The sequence below is a fragment of the Gymnoscopelus microlampas genome, assembly GCF_963454915.1.
Source record: "Gymnoscopelus microlampas genome assembly, chromosome: 11".
In the NCBI taxonomy this organism is placed as follows: domain Eukaryota; kingdom Metazoa; phylum Chordata; class Actinopteri; order Myctophiformes; family Myctophidae; genus Gymnoscopelus; species Gymnoscopelus microlampas.
The window spans coordinates 25307317-25325946 of NC_139948.1; the positions used below are offsets into that span (position 1 = coordinate 25307317).

At 46.4% G+C, this 18630-nt stretch overlaps 2 protein-coding genes across 2 annotated transcripts in view; both read left to right on the forward strand.

The window, feature by feature from the left end:
- LOC311054677 (caskin-1-like) overlaps positions 1-14447 on the forward strand; it is a gene marked incomplete at its 5' end in the record, with an annotated part of 42208 nt that extends 27761 nt beyond the window's left edge. The window contains 8 exons of the mRNA XM_084070681.1: positions 2870-2971; positions 4676-4814; positions 5989-6132; positions 6427-7883; positions 8581-8916; positions 10175-10838; positions 11193-11745; positions 12288-14447. Coding sequence (XP_083926807.1) covers positions 2870-2971; positions 4676-4814; positions 5989-6132; positions 6427-7883; positions 8581-8916; positions 10175-10838; positions 11193-11745; positions 12288-12384 — 3492 coding nt within the window. The 3' untranslated portion in view covers positions 12385-14447. The remainder of the gene's footprint in view (positions 1-2869; positions 2972-4675; positions 4815-5988; positions 6133-6426; positions 7884-8580; positions 8917-10174; positions 10839-11192; positions 11746-12287) is intronic.
- rpusd1 (RNA pseudouridine synthase domain containing 1) overlaps positions 1-18630 on the forward strand; it is a 426852-nt gene that overhangs the window by 303219 nt on the left and 105003 nt on the right. The gene's annotated exons all lie outside the window — the stretch shown is intronic.

Here is an 18630-nt window from a genome sequence, read left to right on the forward strand (position 1 = left end):
ACAATGCATGCAGTGCATCATCACAGCAAACGGCTATTGACAAAGCATAGTACCCTACCATATTCTCTAAGAGCGATGGGTGATTTACATGCAACAGTAATTACAATCAATATTATACAAGGAAGTTCCTGTCCTTTACCTATCGCTTACCTATCATGTTCCGTCACTTTACCGACCATAACTGCTGTCAAAAACTAAACGCCGGTCAAATTGTAAATAAATTCACTTCCATACCGACCCATTTTCTCAAACCTCAACCCAGTACGCCTGAATCTATAAATACATCCTGCAGTCCACAACTGGCAACATCGACGTACCATGTTCCAGGGAAATAGAACAACTGTAAAAAAGCCTCTTAGCCTCTTACAATAACTTTTAAATCATAAATAACTAAGGCACAGACACACTGTTGCTGCTGCGCAGGCTTAAGGGTCTGAATTTTGACAACCGACACATTGCATGATTTCAATCAATTTATCAATCAATTCAAGTTTTTAACAGTGCAAAATTACAACACATAGTCTCAAGACACACAAAATAGAGCAGGTCAAGACAATACTCTACAGTCTGCAGAGACCCAACGATTCCCCCATGAGCAATCGCTTGGCGACGGCGGCAAAGAAAGACTACCCTCTGACGCGAAGAAACCTGGAGCAGAACCTATAGCTCTGGGTGGGCAGCCATCTGCCTCCACCGGTTGGGTTTAGAGAGAGGGAGAGAGGGAGACACAAATATGCAACAATAATGATAACAATAACAGCTGTAATAACACTCAGTGGTGGACGAAGTACTAAAACGTGTTACTTAAGTAAAAGTATCAATACTGCAATGTAGAAATACTGTGAAATAATGTTACAAGTGAAAGTCCGGAATTCCAAATTGACTTTAAAAGTACAAAAGTATTGGTATCAAAATGTACTTAGTAGAAAGTACCCATTATGCAGAATGTCAGTTTTCAAGTGTATAAAATGTATTTAAAAAATGTAAAATAGCACATCTGCAAGCTCACAATGCATCGCATTGCGATGCATTGTAGAACTGCTATTTTCAAATGGCTGAAATGTATATAGGGCTGAAGTGGTTACTGTATGTTATGTAATAATAATCAAAATCTACAAAATAACTAGTGACTAAAGTTTTCAAGTACAAGTACAATATTTGCCTCTGAGATGTAGTGGAGTAGAAGTAAAATGATTGGGAATTGGAAATACTCGAGTAAAGTACAAATACCTCAAAACTGTACTTAAGTACAGTACTTGAGTACATGTACTTAGTTACTTTCCAACACTGACATCAGTTTCAAGGTACCTTTTGCATCTGATGCGGATGCAGTGAGCACGTATGATAACCCATTCCAACTCTGTCAGTATGCAACATCAGCGGCACTGGCTGCCTTGTTTTCACTTGTTTTGAATGTGTTTTCAACACCCACATTGTTTCCCCATGCGTCTGCATTCCATCATCAGTCACGGGACTCGGACTACCCTGAACGTTTAAAACCGGTCACCCCAGTGACGCCAGTATGTGACCACTTAGAAGTGAGAATGTGTTGTTGCCGTGTGTGTTGGCGAGTGTTCTTGTGTGTGTGTGTGTGTGTGTGTGTTTGTAAAAGTGTGTCCTTGTGTGTCCACCAGGACTTCTGATGACCCTAACGATGATCTAAATGTTCACAAACTAAAATCTATTTTTTTGTTTTATACAATCTGTATTCTAATGAAGGAGCTCCAATTTCTTAATCAATGAACTTATGTATGCAAGCTTAATATATGTGAGTGTGTGATGATGAGAACACATAAACACAGACTGGCTACCAGAGGAAAGTGCTACATGATCGAGCTCAGTGGTTCTCAACCTTTTCAGACCGCGACCCCCCCAAAATAATCATATGTGAACTGGGGACCCCCCCACCAGGACTTGGAATTGTAGAAGTTGAGGCATTACATTTAGTTTGACTTGGTTCCACAGATACATATTGTGAAAGTACTGTAGCAGATATGCAGGTGTTGCGAGCTTGTAGATTAGCTATTTTCAAAATGTTTGCCTAAATATTATTTGACTATTTGGCCAATGTTTGACCAGTTTTTATAGTATAGTTTGTTGATTACTTATTATGCAGTAATGTTTTTTTCTTTTCCTTATTTTCCCACTTTTTTTTTGGTTATAAAAAGGTCTTAAAAGTCCTTAAATGGTCACTTCACTGTCATCTGCAGGGACCCCGCCAAAATCATGTGGGGGTCCTGACCCACAGGTTGAGAACCATTCTAGCTGAGCAGAATGATTCCTACTGACATGACTGCTGACATGCATCCTCTCCCTACTTTACACCAGCTCTCCTTTCCTTTCTGCCATCAGACCACTGACCACCACACAGTCTTTTCTGTTGCAAGTTTTCTTTCTTTCTGTGTGTGTGTGTGTGTGTGTGTGTGTGTGTGTGTGTGTGTGTGTGTGTGTGTGTGTGTGTGTGTGTGTGTGTGTGTGTGTGTGTGTGTGTGTGTGTGTGTGTGTGTGTGTGTGTGTGTGTGTGTGTGTGTGTGTGTGTGTGTGCGCGTGTGCGTATGCGTATGCGTGTGTGTGTGTGTGTGTGTGTGCGCGCGCACATGATATGCATCCTCTGGAGTCCAAAGAAGTTGGGCAGATTTTGTGTATGGAAGTATGATGTCTTTGTGTCGGTATCTGACTTTGTAGTTGTATCTCATGTGTGTGTGTGTCATCTGTGTGTGTGTGTGTGTGTGTGTGTGTGTGTGTGTGTGTGTGTGTGTGTGTGTGTGTGTGTGTGTGTGTGTGTGTGTGTGTGTGTGTGTGTGTGTGTGTGTGTGTGTGTGTGTGTGTGTGTGTGTGTGTGTGTGTGTGTGTGTGTGTGTGTGTGTAGGATCTCACAGCCATCGGGGTGACCAAGCCAGGCCACAGGAAGAAGATGAGCAACGAGATCAACAAGCTGAGTGTTACTGAATGGTTGCCAGACCAGAAACCTGTGAGTGGAACCGCACGCACGCACGCACGCACGCACGCACGCGTAAAACTGATAGTTCTGGTCCTTTATTGTGATTGGCTGAGCCACGTTTGAAGTTGTTGTATAATGCTCTATAAACACACACCTGTGCTGTGACCACATTTCATCACTGCAGCAAACAAATGGTTTCAAAATCAGATTTTGATTATTTTATTTACAAACTTGTAGTGAAACCTTTATTAAAAAAAGTTTTAATTGTATGGATATTGGATATGTCTATGATTTTCATGGTGCCAAATTTGATAACTGTTTTATAAAAGCAATAAACCACGAGGTCTTCATGGTGTAAAGTAATTTTAGTACAGCTAAGGTGGTTTTAGGCTCTCTGGGAATCGGTTTATATCGGGTTTTTTTATGATTTATGAATGCAAACTCATTTCATGGATAGTGGCTACAGACACACATGGGTTCAATAAATCACACCAGTCACATTAGGAAATATAGTAATATCTCTTAACCCATTTAGACCTATACGTCTTTTTACCTTTCAATCCGAGACACCATCTGTGTAACTTTAGTTGTTGCTATACTGTATATAAAGCAACATTAATAATAATAAGAAAAACGTTTTTCAGAAAACGTAGGGTTTGGATTTAGAAGGCGTTTTTAGAATCGGCCTCAGGTCTAAATGGGTTCATGGTTTATTGAGCATCATTGTACGGAAATTGGATACGTGATAGCCGCCAACACTGCTGGCATCGTTCTGCTAATGTCTGGCTGTGATATACCGGACCTATCCCTGATCTCCCGCTGAAAGCTTCCAGTAGCCAAAAACCCCAGCGTGGAGAGCACCTGTACGAGAGCATAGGTACGGTAATAGAGGTCTGGTTTCTCTCCTTAACTGAATTGCGAATTGTGGCATAACTCCAGAAGGACATGCCTTGGGAGACGTCACTCTCCATGAACAGATCCCTGCGGTCGCGGACATTACGCAAGCATAGAGGTCTTCTAATAGAGCCAGATCTGTTGTCGACATCTGATAACTGTCAAAGCTCTTGTTTAAATAGGTGACTGATTAAGCATCTAACCTATAACATTGTCTTACATTATTTGTATTTGCTCGATATTGATTGCTTATAATTATGTCAACAGTTAAAAATTGCAAACCATTTGGAAATATGTTTATGTTGGGGATATATGACCCAGTTGTTATATGATGGTAGAGCGGTAGAGCGGCCGGATGGGAACCGCAGGGTTCCCAGTTCGATCCCGGGCTCCCCCAGAGTTAGTGTCGAAGTGTCGTCCTTGAGCAAGACGCTGAACCCCTAATTGCTCCTGATGAGCAGGTTTGTGCCTTGCATGGTTTCCTCCGCCATCGGTGGATGAATGTGTGTGTGAATGGGTGAATGTAAGGCACAATCATTGTGCTTTGGATAAAAGCGCTATATAAAGTAAATGCACCATTTACCATTATTTACCATAACAAAATGAAATAGTTTGTCATAGGTTACATCATTTTTATCCCATTAAAACTGGGAAAGCATGTCATTTTAGATTTTTGCGTTAGCTGTTCAAAAATTGCCTGAATTAGTTTGCAGGTGTCACTCCATTAAGTGTCTCCCTAATGCTCACAAGGCCATAGTTTTTACTCAAACGTTTGTCTTGGCAGAATGTCTTTCTATGACTGGCCTAATTGCTGTCTTCCCATCTCTGTCGTCCCCATAGGCCAACCTGGGAGAGTGGCTGTCTGCCATTGGTTTAAGTCAGTACCACCAGGTGCTGGTGCAGAATGGTTATGAGAACATTGACTTCATCACAGACATCACCTGGGAGGACCTGCAGGAGATAGGCATCACCAAACTGGGTGAGACAGACACCTACAGTATTATTAGCCCACTATGAACCTGTCTGTCACTTACTGTTAAAGGGATAGTTGACCCCCAAAACTTTTTTTCTATCGATTAGTCACCCCATGGAGACTTGAATTCATGGATATTTTTTTGTTTTTGTCGCATTCCTAAGCCAATAATTTGACGACCGGCAGTGGTTACGGTAGGAGACACAAAGAGTCTCCTTTGTGTCTCCTACCGTAAAAGCTGCCTACCAGTCCGCTGGTCATCAAATTATTGGGTTAGGTGCGACAAAAACTAAAAATCACACCCTGTGTGAAGGAAGCGGTGCCTTTGGGGCGGGCCTTAACTCATTTCAGTTCGTCCCTATTGGTGGTCAGAGTCCACTTACCAAATTTGTACTCCGTAGCATGCTGCGAACTTGAGTTATGGCTGTTTGAAGGCCAGCCAATGGGAAGACAGAGGGGGCGGGGCTTCAGAAATTCATGCTGGTCCCTATTGGTGGTCTAAGTCCACATACCAAATGTGGACTTGGTGGCATGCTGCAAACTGGAGTTATAGCTGTTTAAAATCCCGTGCTCATCCCGTGCTCATACGGGCGCTGGGGGTCCCTGGACCCCTCTTTGATAACTTCAGCAATTCATGCTCGTGCCTATTGGTGGTGTAAGTCCACATACCGAATGTGGACTTGGTGGCATGCTGCAAACTGGAGTTATAGCTGTTTAAAATCCCATGCTCATCCCGTGCTCATCCGGACGGACGGACGGACGGACGGACAACCAGTGGCACGTGTGGCCAATGAGAGGAGAGATGGCATAGGCAATCTCCAAGTCCGTGTGTGTGTGTGTGTGTGTGTGTGTGTGTGTGTGTGTGTGTGCGTGTGTTTGTATGTGTTGCTTCTTTGCCGTGCTCATCCCGTGCTCATCCGGATGGACGGACGGACAGACGGACGGACGGACGGACGGACGGACGGACGGACGGACGGACATACGGACAAAGTCAAGTGTAGAGCGGTTGGCACCGCTAAAAATATCCATGAATTCAAGTAGTAAATCAAAAGTATTTTTTTGGGTGAACTATCCCTTTAATGTTGCCCCCACATGTGACTAAAAGCACTGTCATTCTCTACATTCTGCATATAATGGGAATTGATTGATTGATGGTTGATGATGATGTGTGGATGCGTAGGCCACCAGAAGAAGCTGATGCTAGCAGTGAAGCGTCTGGCTGAGATGCAGCGCGGCACAGACGGACGGGGCTCCCCCAGGAAGAAGCCTCCACCAATCACACAGCAGCAGGACGTTATGTCCATGGACAGCCCGCCGCACGACGGTGAGACCACGCTGCCATTAGCGTAGCTAAATACATATTTGAAAAGACAACGATTTGGAATGTAATTATAGGATGATGTTATTATTTAAAATATGCTTTTAATGATGGAATGAAATTAGATCTGTCTGCAGTAATGGACTCACAGTATGCCCTCCATGGAATAAATAGGCTCTGTGGAGAGCATGCATTATTATTTGCCCATCACACGCTCCTCTCACTCTATTGATAATGAATCTGTCTGTCTGTCTGTCTGTCTGTCTGTCTGTCTGTCTGTCTGTCTCTCTCTCTCTCCAGAGGTCATGTCTCCTAAGATGAACACTTTCCAGGACACTGAGTTGAGCACTGAGCCGCAGAGTGCCATGAACCAGCCGGGCCCAGAGGTGAAAGGTCAGCGAACCCGCAGCCTGAGCAAGGACCATGACGAGGTGATGACCGGCGGTGGTGGTGGCGGTGGTGTTGGTGGCGGTGGGGGGGTAGGACCACCTCCCAAGAAGGAGGCACGGACCATGAGACAGCAGAGTAGCCAGGGCATCCCTTCCTCCCACCGCAGCAACGTCTCCTCCCAAGGCAAACTCCGCCACTCCCACTCCCAGCCGGCGCCTCCCTACACGCCGCCTCACACTCCCACCAAAGCCAGGACCTCCTCTTCCTCCTCGGCCTCCTCGGTCCAGAGCGCGCCTTCGAGTTCTCCCCAGACCAAGCCCAAGCCACCCCCCCAGGTCGCGCAGGGCGAGAGGCCCCAGTCCCCGCGCTCGCACCCCCCGCAGTCCCCCACGCACCGCGGGGCGCCGCCCACCCAGCTCTCTCAGCCTCCGCCGCATCCCCAGCACCCCCAGCACCCCCAAAACCCCCAAAACCACCAACCCCAGCATCCTCAGCATCCCCTGCACCCCCAGCACCTCCAAAACCACCAACCCCAGCACCCCCAGCACCCCCAAAACCACCAGCCCCAGCACCCCCAAAACCACCAACCCCAGCACCCCCAAAACCACCAACCCCAGCACCCCCAACACCACCATCCGCAGCAACCCCAGCCGCAGGCAGTGGAGGTCAGGGAGAGCCCCCAGCCCCAAGGCCAGGTGGCCGTGCCTCTCCTCTGCCTTCCCCCAGAGGCTGAGCTGGAGGAGGGGGAGGGGCAGGAGGGAGGCGGGGGGGAGCATCCACAGAAGCGCGCCCACAGCATGGACCGCTACGCCGCGTCCGACGGAGAGGGCGACGACAGAGGAGAGAGGCGGACGACGGGGGGCGGAGGAGGAGTAGTAGGGGGGGCGGCAACGATGGTCAGGGGTCAGGGGTCAGCCGCGGCGGTCGGAGCAGGAGGAGGAGGGGGGAAGTACGCCACGGTGACGCACCGCGTCAGCCGCAGCCACTCGGTGCGCAACCAGGACAAGAACGTCAACCGCAGCCAATCGCAGTCCTTCGCCCTGCGGCAGAAGAAGAAAGGCCCGCCCCCTCCTCCTCCCAAGCGCTCCAGCTCGGCCATCTCCACCTCCAACTCCAACCTGACGGAGGCCAACGTGCACGCCAACGCGCTGGCCGCCGCCGCCGCCGCCATCACCACCACAGGAGGGATGCTGGACGTGCCCTGCTACCACCAGCAGCGCCGCGCCAGCGACCTGGGCGTCTCCGTGGAGACGGCCGTGGTGGAAACGAGCAGCGTCGGGAGCGTGAGGAGCATCGCCGCCATGTTGGAGATGTCTTCCATAGGGGGCGGAGCCAAGGGCATGGCCCTGCAGAGGAACTTCCTGCAGGTGACAAACACACCGCTGTGATTCAGTGGTTCTCAAAGTGGGGTCCGGGGACCCCCAGGGGTCCTTGACAACCTCAAGGGCCCCTGGGGGTCCCCGGCAAGATTAGCTAATAGCATCGAAATCAGTTTAACCACTTCAACCCTATATTCTTCAATATAGGGTTGAAGCCCGGCCAAATGCATATTTATTTGGGGGCCCTTGACATGAAAGCATTTGAGAACCACAACATTTTACAGATACAGTTATTCACAAAATATACAATTAGAACCATTGACCAGATGTGCCTTTATGACACAGATGTGTGCATTCACAAAATGTCAACTGTAATCATTTTCTTTCTTTTTATTGCTTTTTATTGCTTTCTAGTTATTGCTAAACTACTGCACCAGGTTACTTACTCTACTGTAACTGTGTGCCAAGCACAGTGTTCATTATAGCCATGATACACTAGTGCCACAATTGAGACAAAAAGTAGAGAAATATATATTATCATTATTATGTATATTGAATATACTATAATGACTATATGTGTCACTATTAACGTGTGTATTATTCTGTGTGATACACGTCTATATCTTCAATTGCTTTTCCACATCTAACATATCCCTGTCTTATCTCCATTCCTGTCTGTGTATGTGTGTGCGTGTGTGTGCGTGTGCGTGTGCGTGTGCGTGTGCGTGTGCGTGTGTGCTGCCAGGTGGGTAAGCCCCGTGAAGCCATCGGTCTGGACGGTGAAGTGGTCAACAGGCGTCGGACCATCAGTGGTCCCGTCTCCGAGCTGGTCGCTGCCGCCAGGAGGGACCAGCCGTCGTTCTCCCCCTGCCTCTCCGTGGCCATAGCCGTGGCCGTCCAGCCCGACGCCTCCCCGCAAGCCACGCCCACCTCGCCGCCGCCCTCCTCTTCCTCCGCCTCCTCCTCCCCCCACCCTCCCTCCTCCCCCCATCCTGGGTCAGGGGGCAGCGGCAGCTCGTCGGAGAACCTGCCGTTCGCCGAGGAGGGCAGCCTGACCATCCGGCGCCAAGGGAGAGGACAGGTACATACCTATATATATGACTGTCTGTCTGTCTGTCTGGCTGGCTTTCTGTCTGTCTGTCTGTCTCTCTGTCTGTCTACCTCACCTTCTGTCTACCTGACCTGTCTGTCTGTCTATCTATCTATTTGGGGTGTCACAATGTGTCGTGCCACAATATGTCACAATATTTATTTATTTATTTATTTTTGCTGGTGAAAGTTGGTGTGATTGGAAATCAAAGCAGCAACCACTAAATGTTGAACATGTATTAAAAAACAAAAATGAATTTGCAAAAAAAAAGTACAATATACATTCAACGAGTCCTATAAAAATGAAATTAAAGCTTACCATAAACACTGAAAAATAGATAGATAGATGCCTTGAAATTCCGGCGCCAGAGACAGCACAGCAGTAAAAGTTACAAATACAGGGCAAAGAAGTACACTAGGTACAGAGGAAAACACAATAATAAAGACACCCTCAAACTAATATGAATATATACAGATCAATACACCCTATATATAATCATCCTGCCTGGTGCAGAACAAGTATGCATAAAAGTATGCATATAAGCATTGTTTAGTTATCAGCATTGGCTATTCTGTTCAGAACTTATCATTATTGGGGCGCTCGCTAGCCTAGCGGTCCAGGCGCATACCACATATGCTGGTAATCCAGCTTGACAGCGTATTGCGGGTTCGACTCTCGATCCCGACGACCTTTGCTGTGTGTCACCCCCCCATCTCTCTCCCCATTTCCTGTCAGCCCACTATCCTGTCAATAAAGGCAGAAAAAGCCCAAATATCTTATGATCGTTATTATAATTATAATCAGATACAGATAGCACCACAGCAAACTGAAGATGTTGGGAAATGTTGATAACTGGAAAAAACAAAGACAATCGTATCGGCAAATTAGTGTATTGTGACACCCCTACTATCTATCTATCTATCTATCTATCTATCTATCTATCTATCTATCTATCTATCTATCTATCTATCTATATACATCTATTACTGTAATGCAGTGTAATGTAATGTAAGCTAATTCTAATCTGCTTTAGCATGCTAATGCTGCTGTACTACTGTATTTGTATGTATATATACTGTATGCATAACATGGAAATTGTACAATTATGTAAATATATATGTATATTTGGAGTTGTATTCATTTATCATTTATGTATGTTCAGTTATGAAGCAGCTGTCAGTGTTCTTGTTTGTTGCTATATATGTGTGTCAACTCACTAATGCCATGAATGTATGAACTTTTCCGTTAGTGTTTATTTTGTGTTTGTCTCCAGGGCGATGGGACAGGTCAACAGGACGACGGCGGGACAAGCCCCCAGGGTGACGAAGGCGTGTCTCTGCGGGGTGACACCGTTTACACCCAGGAGGACCTCAACCGAGTGGACGCCACGGCAACCATGAAGCGACGCACGGCCCAGCCTCAGGCGCACCCGAACGGCTCTCGCTTCACCCTCCAGGAGTCGTCCACCGTCAAGCGGAGACCCAAGAGCCGGGACAAGGAGCCCGAGGGCTTTGCCGACCTCGTGCCCACCACAAACGGGGAGCCGGTCATCCCCGGGCAGCTTCACGACCCCTCGCAGGCCGGCGTGCCCTACCAGAACGGCACGGCTACAGTCAAGCGTCGGCCGTCCTCTGATGCCAGCGTTACGGAGCAGCCTCAGCCCCAGGCTCAGAACGCTGCTCCCCTCCGCAGGGACAGCATGGACCACGGGGCGCCAGGGACCGCCCGGGACAGCATGGACCACGGGGGTCCGGTGACGGTCGACGGGGCCCCAGTGAGGAAGCCTAAGCCTCCGGTCTCCCCCAAGCCGGTGCTGGCGCAGATAAAGAGACAGTGTGGGCCACAGGTTCCCCCACATCCTATCTCCAACAAGAGAGTCCCCCTTCCAGGCCCCGGGACTCCTGGAAGCCCAGGTAATAATAATATGTGTGTGTGTGTGTGTGTGTGTGTGTGTGTGTGTGTGTGTGTGTGTGTGTGTGTGTGTGTGCGTGCGAGTGTGTGTGTGAGTGTGAGTGAGCACTATGTTTAATTACTTTGTGGAGACCTGACCAAAACACTCAAGGATATTAAAACTGAAAAATGGGGGCGGGGGTCAACTAATTTTTCTACTTCTCATGAGGAAAAGTGCAATTTTCTTGGTTTAAAAATATTTTGTGTTTGGTAAAACAAAAAAAAGCTTTGATTCCCCACATACATAATAATGACAAACTAAGACAAACTGCTGTATATCTCAAACGTGTTTTCTCTCCCTCCCTCCATCTCTCCAGTGGAAGGCAAGAAGATTCCTCCTCCCGTCTCGCCCAAACCGGCGCCCCCGCCCACCGCCCCCAAGCCGTCCAAGCTCCTCCACACGTCCCTGACCAGCCCGCCCTCTCCCAGCCCCGCCCCCCCGCCGGCCGCCAAGCCTCACCAGCAGCAGTACGCCGCCGCGGCGGGCAGGCAGGCCGGCTCGCCCCCCTCCCTCCCCTCGTCCAACGCCCCCAGCCCGTCTTCGGCCAAGCCCCCGAGCACTCCCCCGCCCGCCCAGAGCCCCCACACGCCCCAGAGCCCCCACACGCCCCAGACCCCGGCCACGCCCAGCCCCACCCCCCCGCCGGTCAAACCCCCCCGCTCCTCCATCGGGGGCGTGTCGGTGGACTGCAGCGGGCCGCCGGGGGGAGGAGGTGTCCTGGCGGGAGGATGCGGGGGTCCGGCCGCCGTTCCCGTCACGGGAGCGGACCTGGTGCTGGACGCCCTGGCGCACCAGAAGCTGGAGGAGACCAGCGCCTCACTGGCCGCCGCTCTGCAGGCCGTGGAGGAAAAGATACGACTAGAGAACGAGTGAGGGACTACACACACACACGCACGCACGCACGCACACACACACACACACACACACACACACACACACACACCAGGGCCGGATTACCCATAGGCCGTTATGGGCACCAGCCAATGCGGGCACCAATTTCTTTTTTTTTTTTTTTTAATAAGAATTAAATAACATAGCCTTAACATAACCATAACCCTAAAACCGAAATAAAGTAACCAAAAACCGGAAAGAAACTAACAAAATCCACCAATTTTTTTGCGCAAGCGCACGATTTCGGCACGGGGGGCACTTCAATTTGAGGTCGCCCTTGGGCACCACATAGTTCTAATCCGGCCCTGACACACACAAACACACACACCATAAGCCACAGTGTGATGATTACTGTTGACGAACATGACTTCATTTGCATCCTAATGACAAATATTGCAAGTAGATAATGACTGTGTGTGTGTGTGTGTGTGTGTGTGTGTGTGTGTGTGTGTGTGTGTGTGTGTGTGTGTGTGTGTGTGTGTGTGTGTGTGTGCGTGTGCGTGCGTGTGTGTGTGAGCAGCTCTGTGGCAGAGCAGAAGACCACTGTCAGTATCCTTGACGACATCGGCAGCATGTTTGACGACCTGGCCGACCAACTGGACGCCATGTTGGAGTAACCGTGACAACCGTTCAGCCTGTCTCCCCGGCAACGCCACGTTAGGACGGAACTCGGAAGACATGACGGTCACACAACGTTCCTCCTCTCTATGTTCCTCCTCTCTCTCTCTCTCTCTCTTGCTCTCTCCTCCTTTTCATCTGTCTCTCTCTATCACAGCTCCACTCCCAACTCTCTCTATCTCTCTCTCTCTCTCTGGATTCCTTCATCCATTGATAACCTCTCTCCTCCCCATCCTCCTCATTTCCACTTATAAATGACCAGGACAAGACTAACATGCCTGGCAAAAAGAGAGAGAAAGGAAGTGATAGATAGATAGAGAGAGAGAGAGAGAGAGAGAGAGAGAGAGAGAGAGAGAGAGAGAGAGAGAAGGACAAAGAGAAAGACACGGACAAAAGGAAGAGAAAGAGAAATGGACGACAAGAGGATGAGAGAAAAGTGAGTCACAGAAGACAATGGAGTGATTGAGAGATGGGGAGACGGAGAGAAACCCATGAAAGAGAGGAGTGAGTCTTTTTAGAACTCTGCTGGAACCATCGCGACAAAACAAACCAACCGACCAACCAACAACCTAACGAACAAACACTGAGTGAAGAACCCAGCCGTGTAATGAATCATAGTATGGTATGTGTACATTGTAAGCATGGAGAGTTTATATCTACTGAAAAAGTCCTGCATTAGCACAATAATATAATATACATGAATATGAAATCTCTAGGTCTCTATGGTTTGATGTGTAAGTTGTGTGTGGAATGGTGCCCTCTGGTGTTGTAACCATGTAAATGACCTGGTGGTAAAAAAAAGAAAAAAAAACTTTATCCGTGACCAAATTGAGAATACTCTGCTTCTGACGTGTGTGTGTGCGTGTGTGTGTGTGTGTGTGCGTGTGCATGCATGGTATAGGATAGACGTGTGCGTGCCTGTGTGTGTGGGGGTGTGTGTGTGTGTGTGTGTGTGTGAGTGTGTGTGCGAGAGAGAGAGAGAGCGCGTGCGTGCGTGTGTGCATGTGCTACAGTAGGCATTGGATGAAAGATTTTTTTGAATATTACGATGCCTGGATCCAATCAGAACTCGCTGTTCCATCATCACTGTCCTGGCTGCATCCATATTACATCCCTCCTTCCCTCTCCTCATTCATCCTCACATCTCTGCACCTCCAGCACCAACACACACACACACACACACACACACACACACACACACACACACACACACACACACACACACACACACACACACAAGGGAAGCACAAAGACCCACATGCCCCGCCCGCACACACCTGAACATCACAGGTGCACAATGTGGGCTCGTGGAGGAATTTCAGGGAGACGGAACGAGAGGCGGAGAGGAGAGAGAGAGAGGTGATTTGAAAGAGCTCTAGTACGTGAGAATCCTCTATAGTTCTATGGCAAGTTGATTGGAAAGCTTAGGGAGGGAGAAGGATTCAGAGTTTCACCCAGAGTCTGCAAGGTTTGTGAAAAATGTCTAGTGTTTGTGGTAAGGTTTTGAGGGTTTTACAGTCAAGTGTCAAAAGTGATATTCAGAACTAGGACGGTGTTATTCTGGGCCACTTTGTCAGGTTGATGAGGTTTATGGTGGAGGGTTAGAGGAGGTATATAGTCTCACACATAGCCAGATGTTTCACAGCCTCACCTACTCCGCCTGAGAAACCCTTCAGTAGACGGAGGAGCTCTCTGAAAGTCTGCCTATGCAAGACTAGAGGAGGCAATGTTAGGGTCAAAGCTAGTGCTATTCCAGTCAGTGTTCTGAGTGTGGGCGAATGCTGCTGCTTAGTACAACAACAACAACAACAACAACAACAACAACAAAACTCCTCTGGAAAATATAGACAAAATTGAAAACAAGATTTCTAGTGGCAGAACTCTTAAAGGCACTTAATGGGAAAGAGGCAATTTGAAGGTGCACAATTAACCGGACACAATGAAAAATAATCACGTTGCTAGAATGGAGGAAGCTGTGTCACTCGATTGAACTAACATTTTGTCAATTTGATAGTGGCAGCATCGGCCATGTGTATGTGACTAGTGTGAGGGAGTCATGTGACTAGTGTGAAGTGAGCACAACATGCTTACCAGAGACAGACAATTCTCTCTCACTAGTCCATTCACAAATGTTTGTCGTGTAGCTCAGGAATTCCACACGCAGCAACGGCAATCTTCTTCTCAAACTGGGTCCTCCTGTAGGATGTCACGCTGTTCAATGTGGCTTGAGTTTAAAATGTTTAAACTTGGCCGATTCACTCTCTGTGCTTCAGGCATAGATGTGAAATATTGTTCAATGCTGCATCTTTACTTTGACTCGATATTGAACAGTGGTGGAAAAAGTACTCACATTTCTTACTTAAGTAAATACTGTCCGGAATTCAAAATGTACTTGAGTAAAAGTACAAAAGTATTGGTATCAAAATGTACTTAAAGCACCAAAAGTAAAAGTACTAAAATGTTTGAAAATAGCAGATCTACAAGCTTGTAGATCTGCTATTTTCAAATAGCCTATGTATAAAATAGGTCTGAAGTGGTTAATGTATGTTTTAAAATATAATCATTTATATCTGCAAAGTACCTAGTACTAAAGTTTTCAAATAATTGTAGTGGAGTAAAAGTTCAATATTTGCCTCTGAGATGTAGTGGAGTAGAAGTAAAAGTACTGAAAATTGGAAATACTCCAGTAAAGTAAAAGTACCTCAAAATTGTACTTAAGTACAGTACTTGAGTAAATGTAATTAGTTACTTTCCACCACTGATATTGAATCATGTCACTCAAGACAATGACAAGGCATCCGGTATGAAGGCGCCTTAACAGGACGGTCACTAGTGTGGGAGATGAGGACGGACCAGCTAACCTTCGGTACAGCGCTTTTTTCTGGAACTGGGCCCACTTGGAAATCTTGACAGTGTTGGAGGCCCACCCATGCTGACCACAGCCAAACGGCTGCCGTGTTAAGTGGTCAGGTGGGGTTGGACTGCATTTTTAGAGCATGTTTATTTTAATGATCAATCAATCGGTCGTGTTCCGCCTTGGATCAATGAAACTTAAGGTTTTAAAGAAAATGTTGATTTTTTTTTTAATTGGGGACCCGCTTGCAATATCCTCACGTCCCACCAGTGGGATCGCTGCTTTAGTATTTCACCCAACTTTCACTTCCATTCTGTCTGTCTGTCTTCCTCTCAATCTCTCTTCCTCTTCGTCTTCTCCTTCTTCCTCTTCTCCGTTCTTCTTCTTCTCCGCCAGACCTCCTTCGAGTATATCTCGTCCTACACTACTCCCAGTCACCCAGCCTATGTTGCCATGACAATCTCTGTCATCAACATCATCATCATCATCATCATCATCACCATAACCATGGTTACTGTGCGGTGTGTTGCCATGAGAACGGGTATGAGTTGAGATGGAGAGAGGAGCAGCAGAGCTGTGTGAACACCGAGGGTAGTGTTCATGAGCCAACCAAAAACCAATGAAAAAACAACGACAACCGCATTACTTCATAAAGTACGTTACTGCAACGTGCAAATTGTGGAAAAACTCCAGTCTTTATCGCCACCATTAATTCTCCATGCAAAGAATTACAAGAGACACTCAGTCAGTCTGCTTACATGAACAAATAAGACTTATTACAAGAATAATTGTGTTATTTAAATTATGAACCTATAGAGACTATATATATATATATATATGGATATTCGCAAACAAAACGAAAAGAGAAAGAAAAGTATTTAATGATGTGTGTGTGTGTGTGTGTGTCATTCTGAAAGCTATTTTTCAAACTGAACATCAGATCTGAACTGCTTGTGGATGCTTTAGTGGTCTGATATCTGACGAGTTATTGTAAGATAACAAATCGTGTTGATGTATTTTTTATTTCCAGAAGATAAAAAAAAGCTTTTATGGTTTCTCTGCACTACATGTGTCCAGGTCCAGAGTGACCGCTCAGTGTGTATAAAACAGAGCCATTCCTGTCATTTGCTCTTCTGTTTTTGTTTTGTTTTGTTTTGTTTTGAAAGCAGTGTTGAGTTTCCTTTGAATCATGTGCCTTGCTTTGTGGTTTAGGTCTGACTAGAGTTTGATGGTTATGTATAGTATTTGAGTTTGTGTCCCTACCTTCCCCCTTCGGTCATCTCTCTCTTTCTATCTGTCCCCATTGATATGTGTTAGAACCTCTGGTCAGATGCGACCTAACAGGCCTGTTATAATATTAAAAGTAATACGAATTACATCTAATTCCAGCCTGGTAGGTTATCTAGGATCCCCTTACAACCATTATCCAGTCAGCTTGTCAAACAATTTAACCCATTAAGACCTGAGGCGATTCTTAAAAATGTTTTCTAAATCCTAAAAGTTTTTTTTCAAAAATAGCAGATCTACAAGCTCATAGCACGCTATGAGCTTGCATATCTGCTATTTTTTAATAGCCAAAGAAATCTAAAGTGACACAGATGCGTTCCAGGTCTTAAAGGGTAAACAAAGTTGTCCCCCTGAGACTAAATTATACCCACAGTTTAGGACCCATGGGCAATAAAAGTCATTGTCCAAATGAGGCCATTTAGTCATTGCCTATACACATGGTCAAGTATATAGGTGCAAACCTGGCCCACTTACCATCCTTTATAACCAGGACAGGGCAGCACATGATCACAATGAATTGTTGTCACAAGTTCCTGTCCCCACTTTCTGCTCAAAGTGGCAGTGGTGTCACAGTGGGTCAAGTGTACAGTAGCTATCTCCCGTGCCACAAGCACACAATTATGCCCCAATCAAATGTGTGTGTGTATAGCTAGATGTATCATGCATTGAAATGTGGACCTTTTTTGTTAAGGCAACATCTTGTCTCGTGTGTCGTCGTCCCGCCCCCCCCCCCCCCCCCCCCCCCCACACTCCTCCACGTCTAGTTCTTATTTTGGTGATCTGTCACGCTTGTAAAGCATTATTCAAGAAAAGGAAAGGGGGATGGTTGGAGGTGAGGGTTTGGGGAGGGCTATAGAAGTGGATATTACAGGTGGTGCGACATGTTGTGGAGCAAAGTTCTGTTCATTTGATTTCTTGAGAAGAAAACAACAAAAAAAAGCCAAGCTGTTTTTCTCTTTTTCTGCCTCTGTGCATTTAAACAGACACCAGACTGGTGTCTGTCTCTTCTTTTGCTCTGCAGTGACAGCAGTGTGCATGAGAGACGAGTGTGCGTTTTGTTGCTCTGCTGTTGAGTGTGTGTGTGTGTGTGTGTGTGTGTGTGTGTGTGTGTGTGTGTGTGTGTGTGTGTGTGTGTGTGTGTGTGTGTGTGTGTGTGTGTGTGTGTGTGTGTGTGTGTGTGTGTGTGTGTGTATGTATGTAGCGAATGAATAGTGGTATGCTTGCAGTGACTGCATCTTATGGCCATCTGCTCTGGATAAATAAATGTTCTATAGAAAATCCTGTGTCGCTGTCCTCTTCCTTATCATATACGTTTATCCATGACTCGATTTCACGAAAGAAAATGTAATAATAACGCGATCCTACCTTAGTTACCATGGACATTTAGCTGTGAAGTTAGCCTGGTAGGGACCAGGCTAACAGCCAAGATTACTTAATCCAGTGCCTTGTTCTTCAAGTTTTTCCACAGTTAATTCAACACATGTGTTTGTATACTCATTTTAATGACCCTGCAAATAAAATGAAATAAATACAATAGGATATAAACAATTTAATTATATTACTGAAATAGAGTGTGACCATGAATCATAATTGTTTCACAAATATCTCATATGATATGTCATTGTTACTCTGTTAACACTATAGTTCATATTGTTGTTAGATGTTTGATAATATATTACAGATTCTTTTTTATATTATGAAAAATGTCTGACAGACAAAATTCATTCATCTACATAAACGTTCGCATTTCAAATATTAAGTTTTTGACCCTGGCGAGGGTGGGAGTTGAAAGTGTGAGTTCCGCTTGTAAGGCCATTGTTCTATGCATAACTCTAGCTCAGTCGGAAGAGCTCTTTACCTCAGAACACAAGATCATGGCATCGAATCCCAGCACAAGAACCTCAGCATCTGAGCAATTTGGCTCCCACGGGTCTACTGTCTTTTTTCGCCTTTATCATAATGGTTGCTGGACAATATATAGAGGATGAAATGCATGATTTATTAAATAAAATAAAGGTAATATCAAATACATGGTAAAAATGAGCAGGGACGGATTATGGCTTGGGTACAGTGTGCACGTGCACAGGGCCCTGAGCCAATGGGG